Below are 21,125 nucleotides of genomic sequence, written 5' to 3'. Positions count from 1 at the left end.
TTCGGGTCCAAATATTTTTTTTTGGTGTTTATATTGTTGGTATACTGCATATGTACCAAAGTACTTCATCGGAGATGTGCCATAATTTGTTTCTTTGAGAAAGAGAGAAAGAGAAAGAGAGAGAGAGAGAGATAATTGCTACAAGATTTTGGTCGAAACCAACTCGCATTGTAAAATCTATACATTATATATTTCAGCATAATTTCATTATAAAATAAACAATGTATTTAAAAGCTACTGCTTTCTAAATTTCTTCTTAAAGTTTCTCAGAGGTACACATTTCTTAGTTCAAAATTTTGCATGTGTTCTAAGGTTAATTTTCTGTTTGTTTTGTTAGGGGGGAATTGAGGACGAAAAGGGGGGTGGATGACGTACACCTCTTAAAATAAAGACTACATAATTAGAGAAAATTTCTAAAATAAGAAAATGGGTACTATTGTTGAAAAAAGAAAATCAATTCAACAATTTCAACAAAACATTTTTTTAAAAAAAGCCAAAAAAAAAAAAAAAAAAAAAAAAAACAACAAAAAAACCCCGCATTTATAGTTTTACTTATGTATCAAAATACAACAAATACAACATGTATAATCAAATATTCGATTATTAGTATAATTTTAACGAAGAATTTTTTTTAATTATTAAACAATGATTAGTTCTCGGCAGTCCATGATAACGATAATTTTTCATCTTTGATTAATAATTTAACAGTTTATACATTCTTTCACGATTACAATGTTTGTCGTTTAAATCAGTGTTAAGATTTAGTCTTATATAGTTAATTTTTATAATTCTTTGTTTTCCCTGCTAATGTTCAATTAATCTTAATTAAGGATAATTCATAACATTTAGGAAGAGTGATATGACCTTGTCCTTATATATGATTCTTGACCCACAAATATGTTTCGAATAATAAGACCAATTTTTTCACCATATAAAGATACATGCATAAGTATGGAAAATGATGAAATTTTCGATGGAAACTCGGTTTGAAGTGTGTGCTGCTCCATCAACTTGTCCAGTGGTTGTTTCACTAATTACTAACGAGTAATTAGAATAATTAACAAAAAAAATCAAGTAAATTTTCTTCCTTAACTTTTGGAATTAATACCATCTCGAGAGTTTAAGTGTTCTGTACAATTTCCGATCACATTATGAAAAGGGGGGATGGAAAAACTTTACTAATGCTTAGCGTTATCATATGAAATATGCAGTTTCTGCAAGAAGTAAAATTCTAATTTACTTTTCTAATAAAAGACCATAGTCGAAGAAAACGTCTCGAAAATCCAAATGTATGTTAACTGGGCTATCTCGAAAATCTGTACAACATTAATAGACTTGTAAGGGGTTTTTTTTGTTTTCAAACAATGTTGAATAATTACGTCATATGGTGTTCATATTTAATATGCACTAAATGAATGTCAATGATTTCGATAAGACTACGGTATTTTGTCTGCGTAATGACCGTGTTTTACTGCCGGGGAAAAAGATTCTGCCAATGAACATAGCAAAAGAAACGAAAACACCCAGCTATATTGTTGATTTTTGTCTGTGATAATAATAATATGCATGCGAATATTCAAAACATCAGAGATGTTAAAATAAACAGATATATAGGTTGTGAAAAGACTCTATTCGATCAAGGCTGTTAGGAGTTATCTCTTTTTAGATTAAGGAACGTGCAGCCCTCATTTTTGCTGGGGTTAGTGTAAAATTTTAAAAATATTTTTTATTAAGAAGGGAAAATAAAAAATAATGTTGAATTCAAGCAAGGGAAGGACAGTAGTGGTGTTCAATAAATAAAATATATTGTAGATTTTTTTTTTTCCAGATGTTTTTATTTTGGTGTAAATGAATAAATAGGGGGTGAAATATATACTAGTATTACATATAAATTTAAATTGTCGCGAGAAATCCCTTTATTTGGAACTCGCGTGATACTTTGATTAATATCTTCTTTCAAAAGGTAGATATCTGCAAAATTTGTGTTATGCAGGAATCATTGAATATTTTTATTATGTAATTATTTCATCGTTAATAAAGATAACATAAATTATATTTTTCAGTTTCAATGTTCCGTTATTTTTTTTTTAATTGCTTTTGTAGACTGTTGAAATTGTCAAAATTTTAATAGAAGATTGTTCAAAATAAAACAAACCTTTTTTAAAACTCGTTTGTTTGATAAATAAGGTAGATATTTTAAAGTCAAGAAGGGGAATTTTAAAACAAAATTATGGAATGTCTTAATCACGAAATAAAATTTTTTTTTCCATTGGAATTTAAACCAAGACATTCGGATAAATAATTACATATATACTATTTTAGCTTTCTAATTAGCTTCCTCTAAAACACAGAAACGTAGAACAAGATTTTTTATGGTTGTATTTATCTTTTTGAAAACGTTCAAGGCAGAAGCCAATGTTGTAAAGGAAAAAAAAGCCCCCGCCATTCTCACCTCTTCGCCTGTGATCACACGTGTTTACGACTCGCAGCTGGACGTGCAAGGCATGAAACGGTGTTACTAACAAACGCAAAAACGCATCCGCCACAGACAAGCAAGACAGAAGGTCATTTGTTAAGTAGAAAGATATGCTTTGTGAGTCGTAGCAGGACTTCTACAAACCCAGACTGGGCTATGGGGGAAATATTGAGAGAATCTAATGTTGTGTTTGCAGTATATATATGTGTGCATCGTTTCCTCTCCGCACTGTTTGGCTCTGTGTGGTGCAATAACTATTGGTAGATGATAGGAAATATATGTTATGGATGCTATAATGTGAGCGTTATTATTTTCCTGAATAGTTGGTTTTATGTCTATGCTTGGAAGCCGTTGCAATAAATGTAGTAACTTACTAGTATCAAGGTTCTAACATATAAACATTTGTTTTTTAGCAAACGCAAAGGATGTACATGAAATATTTAGGAAATTAATGTGCCTTTGTGCTTCTAGAACCCAATTTATTAATTGTTTAAAAATAATAATTGAATTGAAAGTATTGTATCTGATTACTAAGAATTGGTCAGTCAATATGTCTTCTACGCAGTGTCGCTTCCTAACCCTTTGCAAAATTGAATAACCCTGGAACGGAGTAAGGTCAAGTTAATTTTGGAGAGAAGTATTGGCCATCGACCACTAGATTTTCCCAGGACTTCGCAGCCTAGCACAGAATAATGTGCGTGTTTTATTGATTTTCTTACAGTTGTATAATGTTTATTTAAATATAATAGGGAAGTTCTCCAGTGCAGTCTTTTTTTGTGGAGAGGAGGAGTCCCTTTTCCTGATCGTTTTCACAATTTATAAAATAAAAACTTTAATGTCAATATTAGAAAGGGAAGAAATAACTGATAATCCTAAAACATTGGGTGTGATAATTAATAAACTGAGTTTGCGAGACAAAATATCATTAACTATGCATACTCCAAAAAAGTAGGTCTGTAACTGTATAAACTATTTAGACCCGACAGTGTACGTGTAGTTTCCACAAGTTTTATAATTTCAGTCAATTTTTCCATACTTTTCCCCAATACTGTGGACTGATAAGATTTATATCATAAAATCCCAAATTATATATTAACTAATTTTAAAAATTACTAAACATACATGTGTCCAAAGTGTGATTAGAGTTATCCCCCTTTAAGAATCTCCTCTCTGTGGAGGTAGAAAAGGACAACGACATTTTTCCCAGTCTGAGCATTCGACGAGATGGCCAGATTTTCTACATGTATTGATAAAACTATTGTCCTGGGCATTCTTCTGTCAATATTGCCTCTACAGAGAATCCCCACTGGCCCATTCCCCACTTTCTGATGAGAGAAACAGGGTTTTAATATCACTTTTAGCTGTGATAATCATAAATTTTCCCCAATGTAACATCGAGCATTTATATTTTGACATTTTGTATTTCAGACAGCTCTTTTTTTAATGACCAAATTGGGGTTACATATATAGGGGGTTTATCTATTAGTCGACTCATCTCAATGGATACATTATACAGTTTTAAATATTATTGTAGATAACGTTGAGTCCTTTGACGAAATTATGCTTACAGCATGCATTACTTGAATATGTTTGAGGATGATAAGCAAAGATTAGTGATATTCATCTGCGTATAAAAAAGATATCAAAAGATAATGAGAAGTACAGTTAAACAATGAGAAGGAATTGTTAAGATGATAATCTGGGGGATCTTTTGCTTGATATATTTGTCTTTTTGCCAATCTTGATATGATGACAGAAGAAGAATATCGGCTCATCTAGAGTCACAGTGTTTTAGACATATAGTTGTTTGCCTAATCAAGCAGACAATGCTAGGGTAAAGCCATGTGACATAAACAGACAGGTATGCGTCAGATAAAAATCAGCCAAAATCTATCACCCGGGACTTTAAAAAGTTGGCTACCATTGATGTCATTGGGTGGCTGTCATAGAAAATCTCTTATTTCAAGGTGAACATTTTTCATATCATCAGCAGTAAATCCACACCATCACAAAATCATCACTATATTAGTCTGTCCACCTGCCTCTATAAATATCCGAGGGTTGTATGGCTCCTGATTTTTAACCAGTTTACCTGATCGTACTATTTCTGTATGTTAATACATTCACATAGCCGTTATAGGGGAAAGGAGGGGGAGGGGGTTACAGTTGCATCTCTGAGATGGTACGTTGTGAAAAAAACATAACTATAAGGGGAATTTTTTTTTTATCCCAGTAATGTGTTATCACTATCTGACTATGCTCCATGGTATCTTTTTTTTTCTGAATTATGACAGAAAGTGGAGATTTTAAGCAGTGAGACTATCTGACTTAATATCACTGTTTTTCTCATTTTATTGACATTAATCGTTAATTATTGATGATATTCTTTTGCCAGTTTCTTGTCCTGCATTTCCTTTTTTCATACTGGAAGACAAAGCAAAAATAATCAATTCTGCAGCCAGACATCATTTTTCCCCCTTCTTCATGCAGTCACAAATATAAGATATCCTTAAGTGTTTTTTGAACCTGGACCTAAAGGAGGGATTTTGATGTGGAACATTAAAAGTATATTACAGTAATTCTTGGATAGAGAATGCTAGGCATTTCTGAATTTCAATAATATGTAATATAATCTGTAAAAGAAGTGCTTGTAAGTGCAACAGAAGATAATGGTCTAATATTTACAGACCACTAATTCGTAATCTATAAACCCAATCTGCAATGTCATGTAAACAAAGGTTTTTATGTGGAGAAGTTTTTCTATAGGTTGACCTGTGTGTTTTAAAACATTTAATGTCCCCCTCTCTCCTAGTTTAAGGTATTGGTTACAGCAGAATACATTTTCTTTCAAATAAATCAACTGTGAAAGGCCAGATTTCCAAGTCATTTCCTTCAATGTATGAACACTTTAACCAAGTCAGTCAAAGTCTTAACTTGTTGACAAGCCTACCTTTTCACAGTCAAAAGAGACAACTGCTAGGTGAACTTTTAAAGTAGTATCCATTACATTAAATAACCAAGTGTGTGTCAGAAGTTTTGTGTCTTCGTAAGTTGACATAATAACCTGCGGTGAGAATGGATTTGTAAAGGTACCATACATTATTGGTTGTAATTGGTGCATACTGAGTGTACAGTTAGGTAAAAGTACTTCCTTATTTATTCAGAGGAGGAAAGTATGAAAATCGTCACCATCCTCAAATTTAGTAATGTTTTTGGTCATGCAATGAAAAATGGATTGTTTGGACATCAAAATTAGTAATGAAAATGATAAAATTGTTTAATTAGATTAGTACTAGTGTGTAACTTGCTTATATATTTAAGAAAATGTTTCAAAGTTTAATATATTCATGCACCCAAGCAAAAAAATCTTGGTACATAGGGTTAATTAAATACATGCTTACATTTCGTACAAACTCATGTGAATGGCACATACAAACACAAAACAAACTAAAATGTCAGAAAATAAAAAACGAGGGGTATAAATACACCAAGGAAGACAAAAGTATCACACTTTTTCTCTTTTTTAAAGATAGAGTATCCATGAAAAAATAAATTTTGCATAAATTATTATGTAAAATTGTATAAATGCAAAATATTAATAAATATTAAGTGAAATTTTGTGTAGAAACTGACAACGGTGTTAAGTACTCCCCGTATTTTTCCCCCTGTCTATAATTCTGACTCGTCATGGATAATCATTAACTATTGAAAATGTTATCAGTGGATCGGCCATGCATAATTAGCTACAGTGTTACTGCACAGTAAAAAATTCATGATGAGTCGCAGTTTCATTGAAAAATACCCGTCCATGTTTCTTCACTTTGATGCACTGAATGTGCGAAATTCTGAGTTGGTGGTGACAATTAAATGTTAGAGAACACCTGTCTAAATTGAACATGTGCCGTATGTTACTGTAATATTTGAAGGATTGTGAATTAATTGTGTTTTGTTTCATAGAAAAAACAAACTAAAAAAATGCAGAAAAAATTGATTTATTAGATGAGAACTAGATTTCATAAGCTAGTTATGGAAGATATCATTATTTAAGTAGTATTTAATGATTAGCAGGATTGATCAGATGATCACAGCTCAGAAATTAGGTGGTTAACATTTTAAATAATATATACATGTATTGTAACAATTCTTTGTAAAATCAATTACTGTATCATATACATGTAATAGATCTGAGGTGTTTTTATATAGTTATAAAAAATACTATTTGAATTAATAGTGAAAATCCACAGAAAATGCTTAATATATATATTTTGAAGTGAAGAAATATTCATATTTATATTGTAATTAATAAATGCAATTTGACAATTATTTTTGTTTACATGGACTATATTCTATTGTCTCTATGAAACATAGATCATAGTATGACTTGTACAATTGACCTTTGACCTTTTTCAGCGTCCCCCCTCCCAGAGCCTGACCTTTGGGCCACAGGAAGACACACAGTCCTCCCGGTCCGGGGACACGCCCATCACACCTAGTCAATCAAACGCAACATCAAATTCATCTCACAATGCAGACAACATCAGTGAATCAGGTAAGTTTATGCTTCCAATGCTGCATACAGTGGTTATGCTGTATACAGTGGTTATGCTGAAAAGGCCACATACAGTGGTTATGCTGCATACAGTGGATATACTGTCAATGCTGTATGCAGTTGTTATACATATATTGCATACAATGGTTATTCTGTCAATGCTGCATAAAGTGGTTATGCATTTAATGCTGCATACAGTTGTTATGCTGCCAGTAGGTACCCTAATATGTTATTTTATTGGTTTCCTTTTATTTCAAAGTAAAGGCTTAGAGGTCAATAGTACTAACAGGGGTTTAGGTTTACGAACAAAAACTCTGTGGACCTCACTAAAATTATTTTTGAATTTTAGATTTTTAAGCAGCATTTTTTTAGTGGTCAGTTTGGCTGGTAACTGGTTCTTAGGGAAAACACTACAAGGTCTGACATACAAGTGTTTTGGTCACATATATGCAACACTATGTTGTTGGATAGATTTTGGGTGTGTATTGCTGTATTACAATGCCCCAAATGTCCCTTTGTACTGACTTTCTGGCTGGTTTACACATGCATGTGTATCTGTTTCAGTCAATGCCCTACAGAAATTGATGTGTACACATTGTCTTAGGCTGGCTAGGCTAATACTTAGTGATCAGGTCAGGCATAGAGTGAAGAGTGTAGGTGTTGTGTGTTTACAAGTCAATCTAAAGCTTACAACCATTAGAGATATGTAGATAGAATGGACTTTATTATTGCATATAGGTAGACATAGCTATCAGAGACAGACAATGGTGGTCACTTGAAAAAACTTTTCCATCTTTTTTGGTCAATTTTTTCTTAGAGTTGTAAGCTCGGTAAAGTCGTGTCAGTGGTGTTTATAGAAGACTGGACTGTCATGTTTGAACTCTTGGTCTAGAAGGAGATTCATGATTTCAGTATTTTCTTAAACTATTTGTATGGTAATTCAGGTTCTTTTTACGAGAATCTGAAAGGTTGTTCACTCTGTGATAGCAACTCCTAATATAGGAAGGTTACGCAGACCCCCTGAAAAGTCAGCTGGTTTTCTGTTTATTCAATATTTTGACTGAACATTTAAATGCTCGTTAAATTCGGAGTAGTGTTATTATAGTGAGTACCTAGAATTTAATGATTACAATATGCTCGAGTTATAATGACATTATTGTGAGAAGGTTCCATTAGAGTCAAAAGTTAGTCGCAGCTGTTTGCTCGAGATGCAAGAGAGAGACCATTCACTGCGGAAAAAAAGTTGTAAAAATCGGGAAGACTTTTGGTGCAAGTCAGTTAGCTATTAAATACTTCTCGAAATCTCCTAAATGCCATGCCTAGAGTGTTTGCAAAGTGAAGAATTTGGAAATAAAAGTAATCAAAGAAACTTGTGCTGACAATATCAAACACCACTAAGATATCAATATAAAATACATTTTCCAGCTTTCAGCAATTTTCGGTGCTAAAGACTCTGAATTAAGAGGGGCTTGTAAAGGGAAGCCCCACGATGCTTCAAGAGGTCTTCTCCAAAGACACAGAGAGAGGCTGAGTGTGGAGATAACGGAATTCTGTTTGAGGGTTCCACGGAGAAAATTGGTGTTTAATAAATGTGAAATGTTAGGTACTTGGGTGGTAGGTTGGCGGTGTAATAGGAACCACATCTTTTCCAATCTTGACTTGATAGCTCCTATCTTCTTTGGGATTAAAGATGAAAAATGGGAATGCTGGCAAAGCTTGCTAATCACGCTGGAGGCCCAGTAATAGTTATTATGATTAGGGTATGATATCACACGAATTTTAATGGCTGTAATACATAGAAATCAGGAGAGGGGATGCCTAATGCTGGGGCATGGGGCATCAAGTCTACTTTTGATTGCTCATTATCAAATCATGACAAATAACTCCCCCCAAAACATCTACCAGGTTCTCTGATGATGAGTGCTGTGAAAACTAATTGAAGCTCTTTTGAAGTTGAGTAAATTTAGAAAAGGGTGAGATAGAGATTTCAGTCAAGACAAATGGCCACTTTACCTTTGACACTGGTTGAACCTAATATTTATCCACAATTCCTACATGAAAATGAAATTTTTCTTCCCTTTTAGAGAAGACCAGCAGATGTTGATTTTAGACAAATTACCCCCCCCCCCCCCTTCTTTTAAGGATTTTCTCCAGTGTTTGAATGAATGTTAACAAGACAGTTGCTATAGGTACACAAAGAAGAACTTTTCTCTTAGCAGAAAATTACTCAGAGGTGAAGATTTACAGAAAAGAAAAGTGAAACAGCTACTTTCATGTTAAATTACTGTAAGTGTCCAGTTGAAGCACTGAGAGTCCTTGGAAATTTCTGTGGCCTCCTCAAATGAAAATCTAACCAATCTAACAGGGTATTTAGGCTCACCTTAGTTTATTTGTGTTTTTAATTGGTATGCTGTTTATTTGGTTTTCTTAATTTTCTTTAAGGTTTTTGTCTTCCTTGAAGTTAAATTGTTTGAAAAATAAATAAATTGCATCGGCTTTTGGGGAGAGAGAGGAAAAGAGAAATGTTACCAATTTTTTTGTCAAGTTTAGTCCTTGATCAGAAAGTGTGAAGAAATGCATTGTGATTTTCATCATCTCGAGCTATTGTTGAATATGCTAAGTAGCCTGGGTTTTTCGCTTGATGACCATTTTTAAATAGGAGTGTGATTTTCATCTAGATTTCATTAGACTCTAGTAATTAAATTTTCTCCTTTCCATTTGGTTATTCTGTTTGATGAGATTTATTGAACTTGATTATGCGAGACTTGTGCAGTCACATGGTCTTTCAAAGTTGCAAAGAAAATAATAAAAGAGTGCTTCATATTAATTTTACATTGCTTAATTGTTATAAGTGTTTTCCTTCTTTTTGTTAATTTTTTGAAGTTGAAAGTTATTTTGGCATCAATAATTTTAAAAATGGAACATGTGGGGACTATAATTTTTGCACCAGCGCAAAGAAAGGGGGCCATTGTGAGACAAATTTTCCACCATCAGTTAAGTTCAGAATCCAATACACACTTTTTCTAATGATTGCGGCGGTCTGCGAGCTGAGGCTGATTGTGTTAGTTGGGAATGTTTTCCGCTAGACCAGATATTTCTCCCATGTATAGTGCGGTCCTTATGCCTTTGCAATGTCTTGTTCAGTTGGAAAGCAATTCTGCTTTGTGTATAAATGTAAAATCTATAAAAATTGGAATGGTTCAGCGGAAATGTATAGCTACAAGACTGCATTAGGAATGGCATCTGAACCAATAACCAAATTTAGAGTAAAAAAAAAATCATTATGATTATGCATTCTTAAGAATCATGTACACTGCATTTCTCTCTCCTCTGTGCTTTTTATATGGCAGAGAAGAAAACTTCAAGATTTCTAACCAAATGTTAGAAATGAAAGACAGGTTTTTAAAAAAGAAATGTTTGTGTTGGATTTTGAGCTGTTTAAAGGATATCACTGGCTTGTCTATTATAACACAAGAAATCTGTGATTATTTAAAGGGATAATTATGATAGCCAAAGAATAAATGAGCGTTCAGGTGGTATAATCTTGTATGATTCAGGTCAATTGTTGCTCATTCAGTCTGTTGTGGGTTTGAATAGCCTGGGTGTACAGTTATTAGATGTTGTATGATTAGGAAGACTGTGTTATGAATAGGTTCATAAATTGGAGACCCTCTGTATTAGTGACACAGCCCATCCCACTCGGTCCTCCATTATGTGACGATTCTTTGTTTGAATCAAATCTACTGCAAAGTGTATTTTATCTGATCGGCTGCCGAATATTTACCTTCCATTCTTCTTCTTGTGTAAACGAAACCATCATAACATTAAGGTTTCAAATTCACAAAAAAAATGGCCAAGCGATGATTGGGCGATGATCATAGTTTTAACTGTAATTAAGCATTTTATTTCAAAACTATTGAAGTGAACTTTAAACTTGATTGTGCGTTGAATGAGCCAACCTTGAAAGTTAAAAAAATTGTCATTTCCTCAAGTGCTTTCGAACACTTGGAATAATGGAGTTATTTTGATTATAAAGTACTTATTCTCTACTTTTGCCAAATTTTAATAGCATAATTCAAGATTCTTTTTGCCGTGCTTTCAATTATTATGGAGGAATAAAGCTGGTACTCTGATAACATTTTTTGATACCTCCCAAGTTGAAATCTCATGCTTTTACTCTCTTCTTGAAAAAAAAAAATTACAAAATCTCAATCAAGATAAAAACCTATTTTTGAAATTGGTAAAAAAAATAATCAAAAGAAACTGAAAAAGGCCTTTTCAAAATATTGTTGACCCTCAAAAAGGCACAGGGAAATCCAGGACATCTTAGACCGATTTCCAATAAACCTCTGGGCTCTGAAGTTTTGAGTTGTGAGGAGGGAGATAAAATGCATTTTAAGGAACCACCAAACCCCCATTTGAAAATATCTTTGTGTATGGGATTTGAGGGGGTTTAAAGGGGGATTACTATGTCCGGACCTAAATCCCCAAATTAAGGATAGATATGGTTCTAAGGTTGGTGTAAAAATAAACATGGTGTTGAGTAAACCACTCTGGGGAATACTTCCCCGTGCTTCTAGGAGGAATAGTTATGGAATATTTTACGCTAACCCACCGCCTTTTGAAGTTTTATCATAATTTGCCAATACCGTAATCCTTGTATATCAGCAGAGATTTCGCATGAGCCTTAGCCATACTTTTTTCACAATTTTTTAAAATTAAAAGCTTTTGTATTTTAAAATGCGGATTTGCGTAATCATTTAATAATACGATATGGAGAGGATTTTTTGTCGGAGGTTTTCTTTCTTTCTAGCAGTTTCATTTAAAATACAGCTTTTGAATTTGAACTATAAAATTTCTTTATCACTCAAATTTGGTTCAAAAATTTTTATCAGTAGGGAAATTTCATTTCAATGTACGTGTGACCCGCGAGGAAGGTTTAGATATGATTATTTGCAAAAGCCTTGTTTCACAAGCGGCTTGGTAAACATCTTATTTGGGTAGATTGTGAATGTAGCCTCCCTGTCCAGCTGTACGCCATGATAAGGTATAGAAAATATTTTGTAAAGAATACACCAGGCCCTTCCCGGCAACATGCGGCAAGGGGGTTGCTGACTGGCAAATACATTTTTATCGAGATCTGAATTTCGGTTCATTAGAAGGTTAACGGGTATCTCTTGGTGTTGGCCTGCTTTTTAGGGGCTTTTTTAGGGCCTCCATATTGATCACTTTGAAGTCTGATATTTTTTCTCTCTCTCCAAGACTGCTAGGAAGTCTCGAGAATATCTTGGTTGTTTTTATGTCCCCTGCCAATGAGTATTTGGCTAGAGATTATTTGAAAGGGAAAAAGGCATTTTGCTGACTGGTCATGCAGCCATTTAGAGTGTAAACATACAACTTAAAGTCAGGCATTACTGAGAATCAAGAGGATTAGGTCAATACAAAAAGTTTTGTTAGATTTCGAATCTGTTCATTCAGCCATTAGAAAGAGCAATCGGGCAAGTAATCCAACAGATCTTGTTGAATTAAATAGCAAAATGTTTAGAAAATGGTTTTATGATTTTAGAGCCTCTAGCATGTTATGGTTTAGGCCTCTAATAAAAACACATGTGAACTGCATCCTTGTCATGTCAATGGAATTAAGTATTTTACCCCGCTAATCAGCAAGTCGGATTTCCCTATTGGATTTTTAACACCCATAGGTATAAATGTTATGTAGCAATGGCCGTCTGCTTGAAGCCCTAGACTATCTTTAGGGACATTGTGACCTTGCCTTTACAATCCTTAAAGGAGAAGTGATCATTAAACCAGATTCGCTGTAGATTTAATGGGTAGTTTAACAAATGGTGATGAGTATTTTTTGGTATGAAATGGTAACACAGAGTTAATTTCGTCTGTGACTGAAATGGTTTTTCTGTAGTAATTGACCCTTTCTGAATTCCCTCTAGTGATAGATCTTAATCTTAGTTTTAATGAATCCGAATAGGTTCGTTAAAATTTTGAAGAAATTTCTTGACTCTTTGAGTTGCTAGTGCTTTTGAGGTACAGTATCTAGTATACATCAAGAACATCATATTTTCTTGCCCCAGTTTGTTTCACTTTCAAAAGCTATAAAAGATTATTGGATATTTTTCTCCTTATCGTATCAACTTTGAATTGTAATAGTTATTATACTGTTAAAAGTATTTTAGGCAAGATAAGCATAGGAGTGAAAAAGACCCTAATCTAGGTCATGAGTATGTTTTACTTTGTCTAGATTCTGCTATGATAGGATGTGATGGAACAATTTAAAAGATGTTGTATGACAAAATGGTGACCTTTCAGTTGCAGATGAATTTCTTTTGTATTGTGATGCAGGCAGGAGTGGGGTGGAAAATCATTTTAATTTATGACAAAAAGATGACCATTTGTTTCCTAATGACAATATAATGACAAGTTTTCAACCCTTCACCCCTAAAAACTTAATCTCCTTTTGACAAATCACAAATATTTGAATATCTGATGTGGCTATCCTTGGAAGTTAAATCTAGCCATTGATATTCTGCACAAGCCTGGTGTTAGACCTGCAGTGCCCGTTATTGTCCTAGTTTTGTCTCGCTAATGTAAGCACTCTACAAGCATAAAAGTAGGATTTTCTCCATTCATTTCCATTTTCATTCACAAAAAAACTCTAAGAAGTTGTAAGATAGGATGCCATGCAGTTTAGTCTCATTTCAGACTTGGCTGCACTTCGCCATGGTAGGGTGGCTATAGGTTGGGCCAAATTAAATCAAACTGATATGAATGTTTCAATTTTCATGCAACAGTAAATGAATTATCAACTCTGGAAAGGCATAAATTTTAATGTTTTCAGCAAGGTAATGCAATATTCAAGCAAGGCTGCACACAGTCTGTATATAATGGTGTAAGAGCATTACAGTGAATCCAGTCAAAGGAAGGAGACATTAGAGGGCATATACTTCAGATTTCTCATTTAATATTTATTTTATTAAACCCAAGATACAGTTTCCTACAGAAATAAGTGTTAGGTAAATATCTAGTGATTATTCAACATTTGGGAGATCGCTCACATAATGGTGGTGATAACTCTATCCTGGTTTCGGCCAGGAAACCCAGACATTTACAGCCAATGTTACCTGCCCAGCAAACTTATTAATCAGATTTTGTAGCCAGTTATGTACATAGGTCCAGGTCAGCAGTAGATCAGACACACTACAAGCCTTTAATAGGTCCCTCAATACACAAATATTTCTCCACTAGATAATATTCTATATCTATAAACAGCCCGTATGTTTGCTTGCCCCTTGTGTTATAGGGTCATGTTTCTTTGTATATCTCTCTAATATTCTAATAATTAGCTTTGTCTCTCCTCACCAATGTTCATTATGGGTACAATATTGATTTTTGGGTCACCCACTCTGAAAGATGGTGGGGGGAAATTAAGCCCCCCCTTCTCCCCCCTTTCACTAGAGGTTCTATACCTGCTGAGCTAGATGATGGTCAGGTCACACAGTAATTAATGACTTCCCACACCATTTAGATCCCCGACTGCTGTGTTTACACTGGACTGTTAAAATGGAGGCTGTTTGAAATGAAGATTTTAATTTAAAGATAATGGCTGCCACCAAGTTGGGGCTGACTTGGAACTATGTGTAATTAACTTTATTACCAGGTGGATGGTGTTGGTCAAAATTGAAATATTGATGTTCAGGGGTTTGGGCGAGTGATGGTGGCCTTTTCTTCTCACTAATGACAATGTGTCATCTCCAGATTTTGCCAATCAGGAAACAAGATTTGGGAAGTTAAGGACAGCCAGTTTGGTCTTGTAGAGAATCTGTTTAAAGGAAAATGTTATTCCTTTGTTTGGTCTGCAGGCAATTGTTCACAATTTTACAGATTTTTGTTTTTAAATCAGAAATATTTAAATTGGCCATTAATTGGTTTGAATTCTGGATTGGTTAGATGAAAATATTTGAATTTGTTTAATACTAAAGAAGTCTGCGGTTTTCATTGCCCTACCTGTGAATTTTTTCTTTCCATGAGTTGATATGGGTTTCATGTATAGCCTTTCAACTGAGAATACAAAATTATTTTCTTTATTTAGGATAATGGAAAGAACAAATTTTATTGCTAAATTCTGCAGTTTGAATTCCATCCTTGACTATTAATTTTACGACTGGGTAGGGCAATATTCTACACAATTAAATAAGTAGTTTGCAGTAAGAAATAGTCGAGAATAAAGGACAAGGTTTCAAAATGGTAGAAATTTCTCCTGCACTATAAACAGAAGGTTTACGCTATACATTTCTGAGTGGAATATTATCTGTAGATTTTTTTTGTGTACATGGATAATGAAATAAATGCCTACTTTTTCTCATTTTCAAGTATAGTAGAATGAATAACCACTATCTTTACATATAGGATAGGTGCTAATTCTATACTTTTTTCTTTGGATAGTACCTAAACCTATACTTTCTTAATCTGGGATAGTTGAATGAAGAACCTAAACTTTCTCTTTACATGGAATAGATGAAAAAAGTAAGCTTTCTCTTTACTTTTGTTAAATAAAGTTTTCTTTTTGAATACTTTGGATAATTGAGCTTTGGATAGTTGAATAAAGGCTTTACTTTGCATAGTTGAATAAAAGCTTTACATTGGATAGTTAAATAAAAGCTTTACTTTGGATAGTTGAATAAAAGCTTTGGATAGTTGAATAAAGGCTTTATTTTGCATAGTTGATTAAAAACTTTACTTTGGATAGTTGAATAAATTCTTGTGCTTTCTTAACTGGTGATAGTTGTATGAAAAACTTAAGTTTTCTCTTGGATAGTGAAGAATATTTAACATTTTCTCAGATTGTATAGGATAGTTGAATGAATATTATAAACCAACTTCTATTTGCATGAAAGATATGTATATCCATAAATTTTACAATTTTTTTAAACAAACTTCTATTGCATGAGAGATGCAATGTATATCCATAACTTTTGTGAATTTTTTTCCCTGGAATGCAAGTAAAAAAAGTCAGTGTTGGTACTTAGGCTTTTTTCTGTATTTTGAATCTTTATTTTGGTTGAATAAGTACTTCAGGTGAGCTAAATTTCTCTGGTTTTAAGATCATGAGATGAGTATTAGGGGAAACTGTTTGTATATCTATGGTATTATACTATTTTTAACTCGTTAGAGTAAAAAGCCTGGGATTTGGTGAGATTTTTTAGTGATTCATCACCTTATTTTTGTTAATGTGAATGATCACTGGCAGTAAAGGGATACTTTTGTAGAAGACTGTAAGATCACTCAAGCTTTCTAATAGAAATTTATATAAACAATGCGGTCAACTGCCAAAGTTTTGATCTCTTGAAATGTTTATTTTTGGCATTCCTTGGAAAGGAACAAAAATTTTATCTAGAGGGGTGATGCAGAAACAATTGACTATTTGACTTGAGAGGTGGTACATTTTGTAGATGATCAGTATCAACATAAACTGGAGTTTGGGTTTCCAATTAAAGATGTTTATGGGGGTTTTGGTGTCTCTGAACTCATTTTGACGTTCTGGAACTCTGAAATTCCAGGCGCGATTGAAATAGCATTCCATTGGGCCAGGATCAGGAAGGCTTGGGAAGAATTCACCCAGACTGGTGTGGATTTCAACTTAATGACATGGCTCTCTCTATCCCTCTCTCCCCCCACATCTGTGTCTGATTGTAAATGGTCAGTGCTATCTAGTTCCTCCATTACTGGGTCTACCATTAACCGTCCCAATCACCCATCCACTACGCTTCTTATCATGCCTCCCCTGATTGGCACTGATTAACCAAAACAATTAAGTACATTGTTTCATTGTTTTGTCTACATCCACAGATCAACTGCATTTGTTAAAAACTGAAATTTAAACTCCTAACCCCTGAGGTCAAAAGATCAATGTTGATAATCTGCATATTATAGAAGCTCCGCCCATCTAATTACATCACCTGTTAACTCCTGCTGTGTACATGCAGATTTAAAAAAAAAAAGTTACCAAATAATATGTATTGAAAAAAAAGAACTCATCACTTGATTTGGTTGTTGATAACAAAAGCTTGAAAGAAAGAATGGAATCTATGGAGGGGAATTGAGTATTGCCTCTTTCCGATAATTCTTATCAAGTCCCAAGTCATTCTAAGCCCCACATGATGAGATGTTTCACATTTTTTAATCCACTCAGAAATTTTTCTTAAAAAATGCAAAAAGAGGCAACGCCTGATAAATTAGCAATAGGAAGAATCTGCACTCGTGAAAAAGTCAGAGGAATATATATTTTTTCAGTGAGATCTGTATAAAGGGAAAGAACTATGTCTATGCATACAGAAATATATTTTTTTTATTTCAATAAATATGCATTTTTTTTTTTTTTGCAAGTGTTAAAATAATTATCAATATATCTTTCCTAGTAAAAACATTTAAACACTAGGTTAAGATTATTTTTGGTTTAAAGATTTAAATGGGTCATTTATTATGTGCATTCATGATATAAATTCACCTTTAGAACCTTCATGGAAAGCCAATATGCATACAGTCTTAGTTTTTTTTCCACCAGAAATGTTAATGTGGTTTTGACAGTTTTATTTCCGAGAAGCCAGATGAAGCTATGTAGATTACCAGCACAGCTTAATATATGCCTTTCCTTTATAAAAAATATGTATTTTTTTAAAAACACTTTAAATGTTTCTATATTTAATTTGGTACTGGTGATTTTTTTTGGCTGAAAATGAATTTACAGGCAAAAATTAAATGAGAAATGTTCTTGCGAAAAACATGAAAAAGTTATAGATAGATGTCCGAGATAAATTTCATTAATTGTTTGAAAAAACATTGACAGTTATGAATTAGTTGTTAAAAAAATAAGTCTATCCTTGTTTCATTGGCTTTGATTTGCTAATATAGAATTTTATAATCTCATTAATCACTAGTTGTCAAACCCTGCATTTGATGAATGATGTAATTGTCCATAAATTAACCTGTGGAAATTCTAAAAACAGAAATGTTGCTGCAGGGTGTGCAGGCCCATACAATGTCCTATTGTCTACCAGGCAAAAATGATCTAACTGGCATTTAGCCCTGTTTGAATAAAATAATGATGTTGTTTTGACTTGGGCCTGGGTGATTGTTATGACATAGATTGTCATAGAGGCATCACAGTGTGTGAGAAATAGAATAAGCGCCTGCAATTGACAAGTCCGGGATGAGAAACTGACATTACCTCTGGGAGTCCATTTCCAAACAGTCTCTGCAATTATTCACATCTCATAATTACATGGAGTAACTTGTGTTCCAGATTTTCTTCCCCCAAAAAGCCAATTTCGTTTTTTTTGCCGAGGATTTTTGTGCAAAGAAAAAAAGCCATTTTAAGAGGACATTCTGTCTCGTTGCATTTTGGATTATAAGAATTAAATATGGCTGAGAAGCTGCAGTTGCAATACTACAATATGGATGGTTGGTATTCCGCAAAAGTTTTTAGCTTCATTAATGAGGGTCGTAAATTAGAAAATTTCCTTTTTTCATTCATTAGCTAAATTGTGTTCATCAACAATATGTAATACTAATTCGTATTGATCGCGACTTCAAAAATCGAGAAATAATGAACTTTATAGAGAAACCATAACAAGTCTCATTACAAACCCAGGGAAAATTTCCCTAATAACTAAGAGGATAAGATGTATACAGAACTTGACAAGTTTTGATGGATGGCTGCTAAAATTGAGCCTGACGTCTAGTTACCAAGTCTACTTGAAGAAATTGCAAAGCAGGATAAGGGAATTTATCATGATCCAATCACTTTCCCCCAGAAAGTTTTAGTGTGCTTTCTCTGGTGAACTTTTTTGAGTTTATTAAAAACATTTGTTGAAATTAGTGGACAAAAGCATTGGGGAGATGTGGCATTTCCTTTTTGTCTCATAATGAAGTTTTCCAACGAAAATGGTTTTTCCTTCACCTTGAGTGCCAAGGAAAATGAAGTTTTACTGGAAAATAATGTAAACTATATTGCATTTGATGACCATTTCTGGCGAAACTGCCACCGGATTTATCAGATTGCTTCTTTTATTGAATTATATGCAAAATTTTCAAACAAGCCAATGAGAATGTATATCCATGGCATATTTGATTAGAAAAGGATTCCAATTAATTTGTAATCATTCCCAGCCTGGTTGGGACTGTGTAATTGAATTGGCAAGTCAATGGGTGACCAACATTATTAGATCAGGCCAATTTCACATAAATGTCATTGTATTTGTTACAAGAACCAGGCTCCAGATTGGGGTACTCGAATTTGCTTTCACCTAGACGTACAAGGACAAAGTCTTATTTTATCATTTCTTAACCGATTCAAGAAGCTTTTGTTTTTTTTAAAGAATTTTTACTATTTTAATGGAAATGCATTAAGTTACAAAAACGTTGATTAGTGAAGTCATGTTTTTTTTTTTTTGGTGTATTTTGTCTGGCCCGATTCTGGTTTTGTTGGTGTAATTTAGTCCCGTTGTCGATTAGCCGTATCCAAGCCAATCTGTTACGACTCATCACGTAGACTGTAACCCTTCCAAAATTCCCCCCAGTAATTGACGCTAAGCTTCATTTAACAAATTTTTCAGATTTCCTTCTTTTGCTTTCATAAGAAAAATTATGTTCAGTGTGCTATCTTATCTATCTGAATTTTTCATTTATTGAAAAAAATTCATCATTTTCAAATTGAAAATGGCATAAAAATATTTTTAAAGATAAAAGATGAATTGTAACTGTTTAGGAATCTTATGATGAAAAAATTTTATGACCTATAAAATTTTATGATTTTATAAGCCTATTTATGTAATGATGAAATATTATTATATGATATTTTAAAAAATTAGATCTGAAAAAAACAGAATTGAGTGTTAAAATAAAGGTTTAAACATTATCAAATTATTAATATGGATAACTTTTTTTTGGTGATTTTATCAGAAAAAAAAAACGAATTCAATAACTAGTGTTGAGTGCTGTAAGTCAAGTGATTATAAGAGTTCAAGTAAAAAGGTTAGGGTTGCAAATGTTCAATATTGTGAATAAATCTTGATTAGTTCATAATGGTAAAATTCTATGCAATTTAGGTGATTGCAATTTCTGTTAAAACCTGTTCCCTCATAATGGAATAATTAGTGTGTATGGTGATGTCATTCCCTACTTGTGCTGTTTATCTTAATTTGTTGGGAATAGTTGATGGTTTTCCTTAGAAAATTCCCTCGGCACTGATTCTTTAATCAATAGACTGCCTGGGTAGGTGGTTGTAATAGAAACACTAGTCTGAAGACAAAAATAAATAAACAAAATCAAAATAGAGACTCCAATAAATTACAAGATAAACAGTGGGAGGATAGGAGAAATCAATTATTCCTGATTATTTTTCGGTTTTAATTTTTTTCAATGGAGTGTTAATTGGCCAAAAATTATGTTTTCAATTCATGAATTTTAATAAGAAAATTTATTTTTTATAATTTTTGTTGGAAATAAAAATGAATTGAATTTTCATGTTAAAAGATAATTCCAATTTGAGTTTTAAAAAAATCCTTGTATTAAATAGATAATTAATATTTAAATTAATGGAAAGTTTACTTAATGTCCATTATTATGTAATAAAAAATTGTTATTGTTTTATTTTTAAACTTTCAGAATATGTAAATAATTTATATTTTTCTTTGTTACAGGGGAAGGTCTAGACAACAGTGTCGGATCAGGGGAGGGAACTGCGGATGAAGATTCCGAGGACCGTGCCAATTCAAAACGTCAGAAAAAGCGGGGCATTTTCCCCAAAGTGGCCACAAATATCATGAGAGCATGGCTCTTTCAGCATTTAACAGTAAGTTTTATCATTATTTTAGAAAAAATTTTATAATTTGAAAAATCTTTCAACTAAGGAAATGTTAAAATTGCACAATACTTTTTATCTTAAGAGAAAAATTGTTTGTATATTTCGAGTGAAAAATGAAATTTTAATCAGAATTAAATGAAATGTACATGAGAACTGATTTAATTAATGACCTTCTTTCATTGAAAAAATCTGAAAATATTAATGTGGCAGGTAGTTCATTTGTA

At 33.1% G+C, this 21,125-nt stretch overlaps 1 protein-coding gene across 4 annotated transcripts in view; it reads left to right on the top strand.

Annotated features, from left to right (window-relative positions):
- Positions 1 to 21,125, top strand: part of LOC134241467 (homeobox protein Meis1-like) — a 70,898-nt gene that overhangs the window by 31,185 nt on the left and 18,588 nt on the right. For all 4 annotated transcript variants that reach the window (XM_062723528.1, XM_062723507.1, XM_062723514.1 and 1 more), the window contains exons 8-9: positions 6,887 to 7,025; positions 20,738 to 20,889. In XM_062723528.1, coding sequence (XP_062579512.1) covers positions 6,887 to 7,025; positions 20,738 to 20,889 — 291 coding nt within the window. The remainder of the gene's footprint in view (positions 1 to 6,886; positions 7,026 to 20,737; positions 20,890 to 21,125) is intronic.

Source organism: Saccostrea cucullata, unplaced genomic scaffold, assembly GCF_032062105.1.
Source record: "Saccostrea cucullata isolate Sc308-1 unplaced genomic scaffold, CSIRO_AGI_Scuc_v1 ctg582, whole genome shotgun sequence".
Lineage (NCBI taxonomy): Eukaryota > Metazoa > Mollusca > Bivalvia > Ostreida > Ostreidae > Saccostrea > Saccostrea cuccullata.
This window is presented reverse-complemented; position numbering and strand designations above follow the sequence as displayed.